The 15751-nt window shown below is 41.0% G+C and overlaps 1 protein-coding gene across 1 annotated transcript in view; it reads right to left on the bottom strand.

The window, feature by feature from the left end:
• Positions 1 to 15751, bottom strand: part of ANOS1 (anosmin 1) — a 160294-nt gene that overhangs the window by 34718 nt on the left and 109825 nt on the right. The window contains exons 5-6 of the mRNA XM_012782461.3: positions 13007 to 13191; positions 10160 to 10289 (exon numbers count right to left, since the gene is read on the bottom strand). Coding sequence (XP_012637915.2) covers positions 10160 to 10289; positions 13007 to 13191 — 315 coding nt within the window. The remainder of the gene's footprint in view (positions 1 to 10159; positions 10290 to 13006; positions 13192 to 15751) is intronic.

The raw sequence follows: 15751 nt of genomic DNA on the forward strand, positions 1-15751 counted from the left end.
TGTCTCCTAAAACAAAATCTTTCTCAGCTGTCAAGAGAGAAATGAGGTGCAGGAATTACCACCCGGCAAATCTCCATTTAAAGCAGGTGTAGGAAGAAGACGAACTGTGAGCAAACCTACAGGGTCTTTGCTGCATTTTCCGCCACAGACTGGGTGAGTGGGGACGCCACTCACCACACACGACCTACAGACGGTCTCAATTTCAAGTCACCCTCCCAGGAAAGTGCCGTCGATAATTGCAACTATGACAGCATGTGCATCGGAGGTGCTGAGAAGTCACATACAACCTGATACAAATGAAGACTGGAGAAGAAAAAACTCCGTGTGTTTACTCTCAGCATCCCTTGTGGTTTTGGAATGAAGGAAATATGGATTTTTTTTTTTTTAATTTCTTGTTCTTCTCTATGATCTATCATGCCTGGGGGCTTAGTTAGGTTAGTTCCTTCATTTTGTAAAATAAGAAAGCTCTGCAGTCGTTTGTAGGCTCGGGGCTAACGGGAGAAGCAAGTCATGTGATGCTGGCAACCAAGCAGCTCTCCAACAAGTGACGTCAAGATGTCCCGGCCGCCCGGGACTTCCACGGGGCCTTGCTAAGCCTGTGAGTGCAGCTGGGCCCAGAAATACATGCATCGTGTGTAAAACACACAGGTAATTCTGAAGGAGACGAGCTGCAGGGGAGAAGGTAACAAGTGTGGCATGAGGTGCCAGGAGGCATGAACGCCACTAAGTTCTGGGCGCAGTGGAGACACTCGCCCCGCCCTTGGGGACAGGAGCACCGATGTCCTCACCATGCAGCTCAGCAGCACCAGCGGAGTCCTCCTCCAATCACCAATGCCCATAACCAACGCCATCAATGCCACCGCCGATCGTTTCCTTCCCTTTACAACACAGCCTTCACTGGGCTTCCTGGTCACCTCTCTCCACGGGATGTTCCTTCCGTCTCACCACTTCTCAGCCCCGCGCCCCACAGCGCCTCCCAATCCCTCCTTGCTCAACAGCAGAGCTGCCCACGTCTGCACTGACCTGGGGGCTGCGTCTCTCCTCGTGCGCACCCACTCTGCAGGAATCGTGTCCCGTGTCACTGCTCTAAAAACATCTTTGTGCCCATGGCTCTCAAACCAATGACTTTGACACAGACCTCAGCCCTGAATTCGGGTTCAGCTGTTCAGAAATCTTCCAGCCAGCTCCACTTGGAGGTCCCAGAGGCATCTCGAAACCAAAGTGTCCCAAACCAAAATGATGACCCCTACGCCCCCAACACACAGCCCAGCACCGACACCTCCAGCTCGGCACATGGCAATTCCTCCTTCCAGGGGCTCCAGCCGCAAACTTTGAAGTCATACGTCGATTTTCCACTCATAGCCTTGAGCGCATCGTGTTAGCACCACCTTCAAAATGTATGTGGAATGTAACGGCTTTGCCCCTCTTCTGGCATTCTGGGCCAAGCCACCAGTGCCTGTCCCTGTCACCGTGGAGCTCCTGGCAGCGTGCCCTGGCGCCCACCCTCCATGCAGCAGCCGGTGATGCTTCCTCACGTGGACCAGGCGGTGCCACCCTCCTCAGAAGCTCTTCACACAAAAGTGCTACCTGTCTCCGGGTGCCCTGCAAGTCTCACTTCACACCAACCTCCTTCCCTTGAGTCCCGGCCACCCCCCGACCCCAGCCACAGAGGTTCGAGGAAAGCCAGGACGCTGCTGAGGCTATCCCACTGGCTTTGCCTGAACGCATTCCCTCGATAGCCCGACGACGGGCTCCTGTCCCCCTGCAGGTCCGGCCGCCCTGTGCACAATAGCCACGTGCTCTTCCTTCCACTGATTAAAAGCCATTAAAACCCCTGATTTTCTCCGGCTCCATTATTCTCCAAAGCCCTGTCACCAACCGGCTTATCGCATACTGTGCTTGCTGTCTGCCTCTACTCACAACCAGGAAATCTCCACGAGCGGAATGGTTTCTGTCTGTTTTGCAAATTTCCATCTTTCCAGCATCTAGCAGAGCAGCCTGCCCACCATAGGTGCCCAGTAACCATTTGCGGAATGAATGAATGAATCAATGGATGAATGAAGGGCTTCTTCCAAATGTAGCTTTGATTTGTAAGGGGATATTTCGGTTTCAGGTTTAAACCGTTGTCAATCGGAATTGCTAAACCACAACAAGATCATAAAATGAATTGCAAAATAAAAGGATTGCTTATTCCCAGTTTGAAATAAGAGAATTAAAGTGACACCCCTTCCTCTGGCATTGGATTCAATCCCTAACCTACAGAAGGAAGCTACAGACCTTTCTTGACAGGGAACCTCGTGGCAAGTGAGTCATCACGTCAAGGCAAGAGAAAAATTAAAATGCATAAAGAAAAGAACAGTCATTCATGTTCTCAGTGATGCACCTGAATCTCTATATGCTGAGAATAAGCAATCACATGAATTTTCCAGGTATTCTGGGCTCAAAAGGAAAAGCTCAAAATCATCTCTCCTTTTAAAAAAAATTTTAACATTTAAGAAGGTTAACTAATGCTAGGTATTTCATCATTTTCCTTAATCAGCTTCATTCATTGTGTCATTATTTACTTCCCTGGAAAATCTTTCTTATATCTTAGATGTGATCATAATATTTCAGAATAATATCATCTAGTTAATGAAACCATGAAATGTTATAAAACATGAAACAACATAAGCTATGAAAACAATATATGAGGAAATAATGCTATTAAAATATTAATTAATAATATTTTCTCTGTATGTTCTCAAAACTAAGGCTTATTTTGAGCTTTTACAATATTAAGATGGTGCACTTCCACTATTAAAATGAGATCCTCCCAATCTCTTCCTCCCCTAAAACAATCAATATTAAATTAAAAAATGAAAAGGAAATTGTGGCAATCACCTGTTTATTCCCCCATTGCCCTCTGCAAACTAGCCATTCATTTATGCACTTACTCACTATAGGGTTCACCTAAAAGAGGATCAGTTTGGCTTATCTAATCTGAAGCATTTCATTCAATCCTAACATACTTCCAAGTTTAAACCATCCTCTGCCTTAAGAAACGATTCCCTATGCTATGAAACAAGGCATTTTCACTTGGTTGAATTATACAAAATCTTTTCTTTCAACTTACAGGATGCTTTAATTGTGTTAGAATTTTCTAATGCGGTTGGATATTTGCATGTGAAATATATATACACACACATACATCTATAGACATATATAGACAGACAGAAAGATAGAGAGACAGATCTATGTTACAATAAAGCCCTGAGAGATTCTACAGGTTATTTCACTTTTTTTTTTCTTTTTTTACTGGTGTGAGTCTTAGGGGTCAGAGAGATGAAGTAACATGTCCAAGGTCATTTGTGTAACTGGTGGCAGAAAACAGAGTGGGAAGAAAAATGAGAGGAAAAAGAGAAAGTTGAGGCTCTAATAATACAAATCTACAAGTGCCACACTCTGTATATGTTATATTCCATCATCATAATGAGGGTCAATATCCCTGCAGAAAGTAAAAATGCAAAGCCTTTTAGTGGAGAAAGTGTTCATCGTAACAGTCTGGAGCAGGCACTGACAGACTTTTTCTGTAAAGGGCCAGACAGCGAAGATTTTGGGCTCTGTGAACCACACAGTCTCTATTACAACCACTCAACTCTGCCCTCATAGCTCAAAAGCACCAGCAGACGATACGTAAATACATGAGTTCAGATGTGTTCCAATAAAACTTTATTTGCATAAACAGGCAGTGGGCCATAGATTGCACACTCCTAGCTGGGAGAATTTTGAAAACTGGGATACCATTAGCTTTAGGAAACTTGACAGGAGCACTGCTTATTTCTAGTTTTATAAACATATGGTTATATTTTGTTGACTAAATGTTGGCAATATTGCCCTTGTTTTAGAGATGAGGGAAAATTGAGGACCAGAGGGTCAGGAGCACAGAGGGAGAGGGTAGGATTCACATCACAGACCTTTGAACATTTAGTATGTAAATCCAACCTCAGCCTTGGAGAAAAGCAGTTCCTTCTATTGACGATCGTATGTGGTGCTTTTAGCAGAGGAAGATGGAACAGTTGGCTTTCAGAAAGATAGATTTCAGGTTTCATCACTTAACCTCTTGTGCTTGAAGCCACAAATGACAAAGTAACAGGCACAAAGGTCTGGTACAATGGAATGACTTTGAGCCTACGTTGGGTAAAGTGACAAGTAAAATCACTTATCACCCGTGGAGAAATGCAGGTCTATTATTGCACTGACATGAAATCTCATGGGAAAGGACGGCTTCTGCCTGTCCCGGGAGAAACCCCACCACTTTTTGTGAGGCTGGCTGCTTTAGGTTTTCAGACAACGCTATTTATTATAAACAGAAACCCATCCTTGCATGTTAAAAGAACAACTAACTAGCATGCAAGGGCCATAAAGACAGCAACTTTTACACATAATCATAAACAAACACATACGCACACACACACAGAGGAACAATGCATATTTCAGGAAAATGAACGTTGATTTTACTTTTTTGTTGTTTCTACTACTGATGTCTGTTGATCAAATTTCCCACTGAAGTGCATCTTAGGAATACTTTGTAAGGTATGTAACTGTGATCAAGTGCTGTTACATTGTAAAAGATGATACAGCTATGTCACAAACTTTCCAACGAAGTAGAAGGTTGGTTCTAATAATATTTAAGCCTTTTTTTTTTATTTGTTTCCAGACTTAGCAGTTGGGATAATGTTCCTTTGGCCATTTTTTAAAATACATTCACTCTCCAGTATCTAGACGCACAAGAACTCCTAAGTCTCTGCAAAGCTGCTGAAGCCACAACTGCAGGCAAATTTCCAGCTAGTCAATAGTTTCAAGACATATGTGCAACCAAGCCTTGCCCACTGCAAATAGCACATCCCAAGCAGCTGTGGAGCAGAGTAGAAAGTCATGGGTCCCCGGGGAGCAGCAGGGGACTTTATTACCACGAGTGGGATCTATTCTAGTTTTGCTGATGCTCTGTAATGCATGCATGGACCGACAGCAGCGAGATGCTTATGTGCTGTGAAAACAACGCCGTCTGCTTCCTTTTCCTTTGCAATGCACATGGAAAAATGGGGAGAAAAGGATGGAGGAAGAGCTTTTAATTTGAAGGGAAGTGAATATAATAACTAAAAGATTATATGTTAAAGTTAATGATAATTTCAGTTGGATTATTAAATTTTCCTTCATAAGATCCCTTAAAAGTATGTTATTTTGCAATGTTAAACTGACAATTGACTAATTCTAGATGACCAAACAAATGTTTCCCTGCTTTTTGCAACATACAAAACAATGGATCTGGATTTTGCCTTATATAGTCCATAAAACTGGAACTTTTCTTTGTCAGCTACCCATATTGACACATAGATGTGGTTTCCATGGCCAGAAGCAAGCAAAATTTATTTGCAAAATCAGCAAACTTGTAAATACCATCTTGTAATAGGTAGTCACTACTTAGCAATACATATTAAGCAAGCAACATATGTAGTTTTTTGCTTCAATAAATATCGACAATATCAAGAAAAGGTTAAACACCAATTTACTGACAAAAAGAGAACAAGTGCTAAAGTATTTTTCTAATTGCACAACCCTCACCCTACTTCCATCACTCACAAGTTTGGGCCCTGCAGTGACCTTGCGTATGGCGTCTCCATAGGCAAAGATGACCATGTCCATGTTCCAAATAAAGAGACAAAAAGCAGAATGAGCCATTAGGCATTAAGCTATTTAACTAGTATTAACTTTAGTTTTTAATTTTGATGCTGATTTTCCTTCTCAAGTACCAGGAGGAAAGACGTATAGAGAATTTAAATAAGTAAATATAGAAATTATTCCAAGCTCTTTTTTAGCCTTTCCAGTGCCAGCAAAAATTAATGATTTTACCTATTTTTTAATCATGCATTTATGGGCAAGGTAAAAGTTAGCAATAAAAATATCCCAAAGTGGTGTTAACCAGGAAGAGGAAAAGCATGAAACCGATTAACTTATCTACGAATAATTTAGAATTTTATATGAAAATAGATATGTTTAGTCAGGGTTAGATTATGGGAAAATAAATCGGTTACGAAGAAATTAACTTAAATAGTAACCAATACATTTTGGCAAACCACACACTCTTTTTGTATTTAAAAATAACCATAAAGAAGATAATGACAAGAAGTTTGGCTTAGCCATGAAAATCAGGATCATAGCCCATGAACACCAAGTGGTGAGACTAAACCAAATAAAACTCATTTTATTAATTTTGTTTTGTTTCATTTTACTTTTATTCACAGAGGTATTCATTGTGGATGGAAATAATTCCTTCCTCTTTCCCTTGACTCGAACTTAGATTATGAAGGTTGGCTCTCTCTGCAACCCAAACACACTGGATAACTGCTCACCCTTTGCACAGACTACTACTACCTTGGAGGCAGTAACTCTTTCCTTAAAGCAATTTTAAACCACTAGGAGACTGGTGCAGTTTCAGTTCTGGGGCATAACGTGAATAAGTGGGCATGCATTGACTGAAAGTGCACCATTTTCGAAACATTGTAGTCATCATTACAATGCTGTTCTATCTCCCACTTTTACAAATACTCCCCAAATTCACACTTCCATATGTCTCCTTGTGAGGAACATCCCAAACTTCAGTTCTTGCTCTCTGACAACCAAAAGTGTCTGTGCAGAATTTGCAGCAGATTCCAGGATGTTCCCAGTGAAGATGTGTCACAGAACGGCGGGGTCGTCATGGATCAGCTACCCGGCAGGGACATTCCAGCCAGGGTACGCCTAGAGGAGGCTCCACTGCTAACAAGATGGGCCACAGCTTTCCCCACCTCCCTCCGTCTCATCGAACGTAGAAAAGAGCCTCACTGGGAAAGATATGTTTAACAACTTTATTGAAATAGAATTTTCATACCATAAAATCCACTCATCTCACCTGTACTAACTAATGATCTTTACTACTTACTGAGTTGTATAACCATCACCATTACCTGGTTTTAGATTAAGTCCATCACCCCAATAAGATCCTCCATGCCTTACTAGGAAAACTTTAAAAAGTTTATTTTTCTGTCTTTAGCTTCTCTTTTTATTACTCATCTTTCATTTCTTTTTTTATACAGAAGAGATTTGTTGAGTGGCTATGGTGTGTCTGGAATGGTTCTAGGCACTGGGGATAATAAGTAAAGAAAAAGGAAAACAAACGTATCTGTTCTCATAGAAAACACACACTCCCCATCATCATCATCATCATCATCCTTGGATGCAAGGGGAAAGAGTAAGCAAGATTAATAAGTAAAATACTCTAGTGTGGTAGGGTAGATAGCGACAACTGACAATAAGAAAAATAAAGAATGGAGCATGGGAGATGCGGGTTGGTTTGTCACTCTCTTACATAGGGTGGCCACAGGTTTTGCTGAGAAAGAGATGCTTGCACAAAGCAGGCGAAGGACTCAGCCTTGGCCCCATCTGAAGGCAGAACGTCCCCAGTCCAGGACCTGGTGGCAGGTGCAAGTGTCCTGAGGCAAGAGAGAGTTCGTAGCATTCACATACTAGCAGGGCAGCCCCCGGCTGGAGCAGGGAGACGGGCCAGCAGCAGATCAAGTCCCAGAGGGAGGAGGTAGGTCTGCCTGGTCTTCATATCCACTGTGAAGAACAGGCTTCCACCCTGAGTCTGATGGGAGAGCTGTGGGACATGCTGAGCACAGAACTGGCAGGAAGTGGCTTGGGTCTTAGCAGGATCACTCCCATGGCCTCCTCGTGGACACTTCCAGGGAGGGGCGCAGAACCAGGGCTGCCCTTAGGGAGCTGCTGCGGTGTTCCTGGTTAAAGGTGACTGCAGCCTGGATAGAGCCAGAGGGGACACACGTGGGAAGGTGAGTCTGGCGGGATTCGAGGACTTGCTGTGGCTTGTACAGAATGACTGGAATCAAGAATGACCCCAAGGTTCTCTCGTCACAAACGACTGGACGAACAGCATTGCCAATTCCTAACATGGAGATGATTGAGAGAAGAGAATGTTTAAGGGGAAAGTCCTGCATTTCCTTTGGGATGCTCCTATTTCTAGGTCACTGTGGCTGCTGTGCTTGCCGTCCCAGGCTCTCCTAAGGAGTAGCTGCAGGTAGGACTCGGAGGGATACTGACCATTCTCGCAGGGCTGCAGTTGAGAATCACAGGTAATAAAAGAAGCTACAGACACAACGTAGACTCCCTTTCTGCCTTTAAACTTTCTCAGTAAGGCATGAAGGATCTTATTCGTGTGCTGGCCTCATTCCCAAGCCAGGTGATGGTCGCACAACTCAGTAAATACTAAAAATCGTTGGGTTGTTCACTTAAGATGAGAGAATTTTAGGGTATGACGATTCTATGTCAATAAAGTTGTTAAACACATTGGAGGAAGATGGGACCCATCTTGTTAGTGGTCGAGTCTCTCTCAGAGACGTCCGGGAGGGAATGTCTCCACCACTTAGCTGATCAATTACACTCCCATCTCTCTGTGACGCCCCCTCACTGGAAACGCCCTAGAGTCTACTGCGAATTCTGCGCACTTTTGGTTGTAAGACTGAAAGCACTACAGCCTGGGCTGCTCCTCACAGTGAGACATATGGAAGTATGAATTGTGGGTGTATTTATAAAAGTAAGGGCAAGAGCACCATTTTAATGATGACTGCAATATTTCAAAAATATGGTGCATTTTTATTCAATAAAAGCCCATTTAACTTCGGGGGACGAGCGACAGCTCTTACAGGTAATTAATTCAGCATCTGTCTCTAGGGGCTGGGGACCACTTCTGTCTGATGTCTGAATTGCAGGCTTGCTCTGAGAGCGCCAGCCCATCACGTCCTGCCGGCAACGGAACAGATGGTAACGCATTTTGACCACGGCATGTCTGGATCGCATTTGAACCGTGAAACCCAAGGTGAAGGGTTCTCTAGCCACCTCCCAAACCCACTATTAATTATTGATTTCACTTGCCTCTCTAAATTGTCAGATCAGCTGCAGACAGACTCTTAAGGCAAAGTTTGATGTCTTGATTTATAATTTCACTTTAAAGCTTCCTTAATTAGTGTATTTGCCTCTCTTAAAAAAATAAAAGGAACTTTCCCTTTTCTTAAAATGACTTTGTAAAAGAAAATCTACAACATGCCCTATAATAGAATCCAAATATTATATTATGTTGATTGCAAGTTTTCCACTTGACGTTTATTGTTATACAGAGAAAGGGGTAGCAATATTCCCTAGTGAAAAATGGATAGTCTATGTGAGACATGTATGTTTTTCCAATCATAGAACAGAAATAGAAATTTATAGCAGCCACTTTAAACCTTCTCATAGAAAGATATATGATTGATATTATAAGTCTTACATTATTCATTAATATCACAATGCATTTTGTTTAAGATAAATCTAAATGAACTTCCATGTAAGAAGATAAGTCCTGATTAGTAAGCGGACAACATGATTAATCTGTATTTATGAAACCAGATCTTGATGGTTAGCCAAGCAGATACATAATTAATTTGGAAGGTGCACAGCCATATGGACACAACTGGAGAAAGATTCCTAAAATATTATTAATATCTGATCAGATTATGTCCTTCAACTGTCACAGACTAAACTAACCAGAAATAGAGAACACCATTCATCTGATTTCACAGAGATTTTTAAATAGCAGTGAAATAGGAACTGAACAAAATTATAGCAATCAATTTTGATCAAATGACTCAGGAGGGGTTTAAATTGTGCATGTTATGAAACAAAGTAAGAGATAAATTCACACTCAATTTAACAATCATTTCCAAAAAGGCTGCATCCTCTAGCATGGGTGAAATTCAGTTTTTCCCTCTGAAAATTAATCGAATGGTGCTTGATGCAGAATACCGTTAAGCAAAAACTCAACAGAAGTTGATAATGGAAACGCACCCCCACTTCAAAGCTAAAAAATAAAAAAACGCTTATATTATCTTTTGTGACGCCTTGCAGGTAAAAGCCCAGTGATGCCCTTCACCAGCAATGGACAAAGTCCTTTCAAACACATCCGGTCCCACACTCTAAGGACAGAAAGCCACGTGCCCGTTAACCATTCGTGTGAGCACACAAAGAGTGCATTCCACCTGTGCCCGGGAGGGAGCGAGGCGCATGCGCGTCCGGGCAGGGCGGGAAGACCCACCTTTGGAAGAGCGGAAGTGCTTGCTGGGGGCCGTGAAGCCGCGGGTCCCGTGCACGTTCACAGCGGCCACTCGGAACTGGTACCACCTGCTGGGCCGGATGTCCATCAGCTGAACCCTCTCGTCTGTGGTCTGGGGAGAGATGTCACAGAGCACAGGGAACATTCCATTTGTATTCTGGCATGCAGCTTGGATCAGTTTTTAAAAATACACTGACTTCTCAGCCAATGCAACTCTGGGTAGAAAGCTTGTCATGCCCAGTTATGGAGGGGGCAGTTAGGGCTCAAGGAACCCCTGCTATGACACCCCAAAGAATTAAACACCTCTGGTGTTTAATTCAAAATCTTGTGATAGCTGGGCACACACAGTGGCTCACGCCTATAATCCCAGCATTTTGTGAGGCTGAGGCAGGAGGATTGTTTGAGCTCAGGAGTTCGAGACCAGCCTGAGCAAAACCAAGACTTAGTCTCTACCAAAAATAGAAAAATTAGCTGGATGTGGTGGTGCACACCTGTATTCCCAGCTACTCGGGAAACTGAGGCACAAGGATTGCTTGGGCACAGGAGTTTGAGGCTGCAGTGAGCTATGATGATGCCACTACACTCTAGCCAGAGTGACAGAGCAAGACTCTGTCTCAAAGAAAAAAAAATCTGTGACAAATGCATGGGCTATTTTTAAATCTGGTGGCTAGATACAGCATTTCAGGGATTTAATGAATAAAGAATATATATGTATAGTAATCTTTACATTATAGACATGAAGATGAAATCATCTTTAGATTATAGGAAGAAAATGCTCCTTTAACTTGCATGCCAAATATAATTCTGGAAGTTAGGTATAAACAACTCACATGCTTAAAGAACACTAACAATTTCTGGAGGTAAATTGTAATCCAAGACACTATTTTTTTTTTAATTTGAGCAAATCACCTAACATCTATGATTTTATAGGGTGAGATGTGTTAGTATATCTTTGTCCAGTAAAATGCCCAAAGCAAAAAGACACTTGGAAAGTCAGTAGGCTTTGCTGTCTGTACTGCCACGAGCCCAAGATATCAAATAACTTCAACAGTGTTCATACTATATAGACTTGCTTTCAACAGTGTTCTACGTTTTGTTCCCATTTGCAGATCTGAAAGCTTTGCCTTGAATTCCAAGGAATAAATACTCACAGTCCATGTCCTCACCTACACCTAGTGCCAAACTCAGCTTAGCTCTATGGACGAAATTGGAGAAATAGGTTTAAATTCAAACCTTTTCAAACCTCTGTCTATAATAACTTATAGAAAAGGACTGTTGCATTTACATCAACATCCAAAAGGAGCTAAACATTTCTGAGATCAAAGGAAGACTATGAACTCGTAAACTGGGCTCTCTACTTGATTTGGCAGAATTTGAGACAACACTTTCAACTGACTTCACCTTTTAGAGTTTCAGCTGTAAATTTAAAAAGCTTAAACTCAGCGGTACATCCAGAACATTTAGCTGACAAAGGGAAGAAGTACTATGTGTGGCATTAACTGGCAAGAATAATACCTACAATAATTCAGGGGCTTTCCTCTTTCCAAAAGAAGAGGATAAAAGGGATGATCTTACTGTCAGTTACTTTCATAAATCTTTATATAACTTGGAAAAGTTACAAATGAATCTGTAGTACCATTATTTATGGGAGAAGGCCAGGTACATCAAATGCAATTTTGGGCTGTTTTCTGAGTAAATTTATGTTTCATTAAAGCAAATTTTTTTTTAATAAAATAGGTATAAAATACAACTGTTAAGTTTATATGGCCAGGCATTTTTTTCTAATATTAAACTAATTTAATATTACTTTCTTTCACATTAAAGTTCTTATTTATTTGGGGGTTTTTATTTCATTTTAGTGTTTATCCCTTTTGAGACATTACAATTGAGAAAATAACCAAATTCCTCTTCTAAACACCTAAATGCTGAAATTTATTTATATTTACTGAAAAAAAAATGAAAATCTAGTTCTTAGAGAAAAATGATCTGATCAATTTAAGGTAAGAATTTTTCCCTATAGACATAAATGTGGAGAAGGCATTTTAGTTGTTGAAAAGCATGAAGCAGTTTCACATTGAGTATTTATTGTGTTTTTGTATATCCATGTAGTTTTGTGATTTTTTTCTTTTTCTTCTTCTTCATTTTTTTTTTTTTTTTTTTTTTTTTTTTTTTGCAGCTGGTAGTCCATTTAACAGCTCTTAAAAAGAAAGAAAATATTTTGCTTTTCTCATCAACAGGGCAGAAGAGGAGGAAGTACTGTTAAGATAAACTCTGGGAGTTTTGCCATCCAGGTGGTATATCAGTTTTTAAGTTGACTAAGATGAAGAAGAAAGCACTTAGCAAAGATTTATGAGCTGTTGGCTACTTCCCACTAAGCAGTTTTGTGATATGAATCTAGCTCCATGCTACCAAGGTCCCTGGGTGGAATAGTAGCTTAAATGTAGGAGAAATAGAAGAGACGCCTTGTAGATTATTAAATATCACATTAACCAGTCCTAACAGTGTGGCATTTCCCTGACTCTGGTTGGTATTGGGTTTAGCTAAAGGAAATGTAGTTCTTGGAGAAAATAAACGTGAACAATCAGATTACAAAATTACCTCCCTTCCATGTGTTTTTTGAGCAAATGAAGCCAATAGTCAAGTCCCTGGGTGTATTGGTTTATATCTGCAGTCCTCATTCTCTTTTAAGCAGATAAGCAGGATATTAATTCCACGTGTGATTAAGTTATTTTTGTAGTCAAGCTCTTCCGAGGCATAGCAAGTTAATTTTATGTAGGTGTGGAAGAGACACTACCTCAGGGGGAAAAGCAAAGTCTAGGAGGCGCTCACCTGGGCCACTGTCTGCCAATGCGTGGCATCGTCCTCACTGGGGTGGATGCCATAGTTCCACCTTCTCTGGACCACATAGATGACAGGCTCGATGGAAATGTTGAATTTCGAGGACCACTTAATCTCCAGCTGTCCAGACTGCAGTTCTGTGAATCGTAACTCTTTTCTGGGCTTCAGGGGGACACCTGCAACAAAACCATGCCAGTTAAAATAATCTGTGTGTGCCCCAGATGGAAGTCAAATTTGAGGAACAAAATCTACGAAGAGACAAATCTCATCGGCTGACAAGTGATGGTCTATTTCCATTCATAAAAGTGGCCTCTGCATGCAAGCTTTCACAACTGAAGTCTTCTGACATTGAGTGCAACTATTAGCCCCTTTTCTTTTAGCTTTTCCTTTTCTTTATTTTTTTTATGAAACAGGGTCTAAATTGATACCTGATTCTCAAACATAATGAGTGAGATGTGCAACGTTTGGGGGATGGTCACGCTTGAAGCTCTGACTCGAGGAGGGAAGGGGGGCATGGGCAATATATGTAACCTTAACATTTGTACCCCCATAATATGCTGAAATAAAAATAATAAATAAATTGATAGCTGATTCTGAACAAGTAGTTTTCTCCCTCGTAATCCCTAGGGCAATGGTTTCATGCGCGCTCTTCTGAATAAATCACATTACCAGGTTGCTTCACTTGAATTCAACATGGAATTCACACGAGGTGATAGTTATAAAGAACGTCAAGTCACTTTTCCCATTTTTAACACGCTCCATTTCTGTTGATATATTCTAGGTTCACTAGAACACGGTTCCCAGGTTTGATGTTCTTTCTATCACAGGGCATTTTCCATTTAAGAAAGAAATTGCAAAGCTAAATCTTCTCACGTGGTGAAATCTCACAAGACTGATTTCCAAAGCGTTAAGTGTTTTGGATTCCCCAGTTGATTGCTTGGGCGCTCCCCTATACATTTCATGGTTTAAAATTGGAAAAGGATGAATTTGTCATGTTCGGTTTTGGCACGAGTGAGTGCATTGCTTCAGAAGTTTCACGCAGGTGTCGCATTTTAAAGTAGTTAATCATGCTGATTTCTCGCAAGCTGTCCGGTGACTGAAGGATTTAAGATCCACAGTTCAAAATAGTAGCCATTATAGAAGGGAATTTTAAAAGAAATTTATAGTACTAAGAGGGTATGTAAAAGCAACTGATTAGGTAGAATCTCTGGTGCCATGATATTGAACACCATGGACACCTAGAACGAATGCATCATCATTAAATCATTTTCTGTGGAGAATGGGCATTTGCCTAGAGCATTGAAAACCTATTTGAAAGGCTAGTTCAGAATGCTCTATTTCTTTTCCCATTTCTCAAGTGTAAACAGAGAGGAAACTGGAAAAATGTGCAAACACCAAATGTAAATAATATTTGATACACATTGGTGACATGGCTGAATTTCAACTCATTTCATTTTGATACGAAAGCATGCTAAGTCTTGTTTAGGAAAATTTTAAAGTTATCAAATATGTAGTTGGATGGTTTGGATAATTTCTAAAAAGCATATTTATGTATATTCAAAAGTCATTGATTTTTTAAAAAAATATTTTCTAAAGAGCACATTTACCAAACCTACTGAATTCTGCATTTGATGTGCTGGTGTGTTACAGCTGTACTTTCTTGCCCTTTAGTTTACCCTACATTTGCCCCACCTGACTCTCACTGGGACTTTGTAAAGTGGGTGAAGGGTTAATTATTTGCATTTTGAATGTGAGATAATGGAGTGTAAGGAAGATTAAGTAAGTTGCCGGGAGCTATGATCTGATCTCTAGTTTCTCTCTGAATTCTCTACTTCTTTTCACATTTAAAATTAGGAAAACACACACCAACTGGTAGAGAAAAGAGGTGATTTCTGATAGATCTGCAAAACCTTGGACAATCTTATTCCAATGTCAACTTTCCTGCTTGGCTTGGAACTTGACTAAGCAAGTTTCTGGCTCCTCTTCTGCTAAGACATGAATTTCTTTCAAACTTGTATCATAAATTTTCTTCTCTGTGCATAACCTTACAATGGAGGTTACATTTACTTTGACGGCTAGAATATTTCAGCTAAGAAGACGATTTTCTAATCTATCCCCAAAATCTGCCTAGGCTGCAAGCTACCCTCTCTCCCTCCCTGCTGAATTTCTCTGCTCAAATGCCATCTCAAATTCCTATCCCCAAAATATGCTCCTTCTCCTGGGATATCTGTCTTCATGGCAACTTCGTTCTTTAGGACAACTAAGAGCTCTTAGAACATTTTGTGATTTGTTCTTGAACCCACCGACATGTAGTTGCTTTATTGCACAGTACCTTTGTAGGAATTCCTGAACCATTCTGTCTCCATGGTGACCACTCCATGTTACTTCCCTCCTCGTCTACTTTCACAATAGCTTCCCGACCCATCTCCCTACAACTCTCTTTTTCCTAATTCTCTCTTCTGGGCATTTTGTAGTTATTTTTCTAAAGTAGAAGCAAGATTCTCTCCTTCAGATTCTCAAACCCTTCAATCGCATGCCATTCTCTATAGGATGCAGGAAAACTGGCCTCTTCTTCATCCATCTTCATCCATCCTTCATCCATCCATCCATCTTCATCATAGGCTGCCATTTATCTTTCAGTTTATCTCCTCGGACATCGTACATTTTCATCACAGATCCTATCTTTAAACCCAGCTTTCCTAGAAACACACTGTCAGGTACTTCATACTACCATGG

Source organism: Microcebus murinus, chromosome X (assembly GCF_040939455.1).
Source record: "Microcebus murinus isolate Inina chromosome X, M.murinus_Inina_mat1.0, whole genome shotgun sequence".
NCBI lineage: Eukaryota > Metazoa > Chordata > Mammalia > Primates > Cheirogaleidae > Microcebus > Microcebus murinus.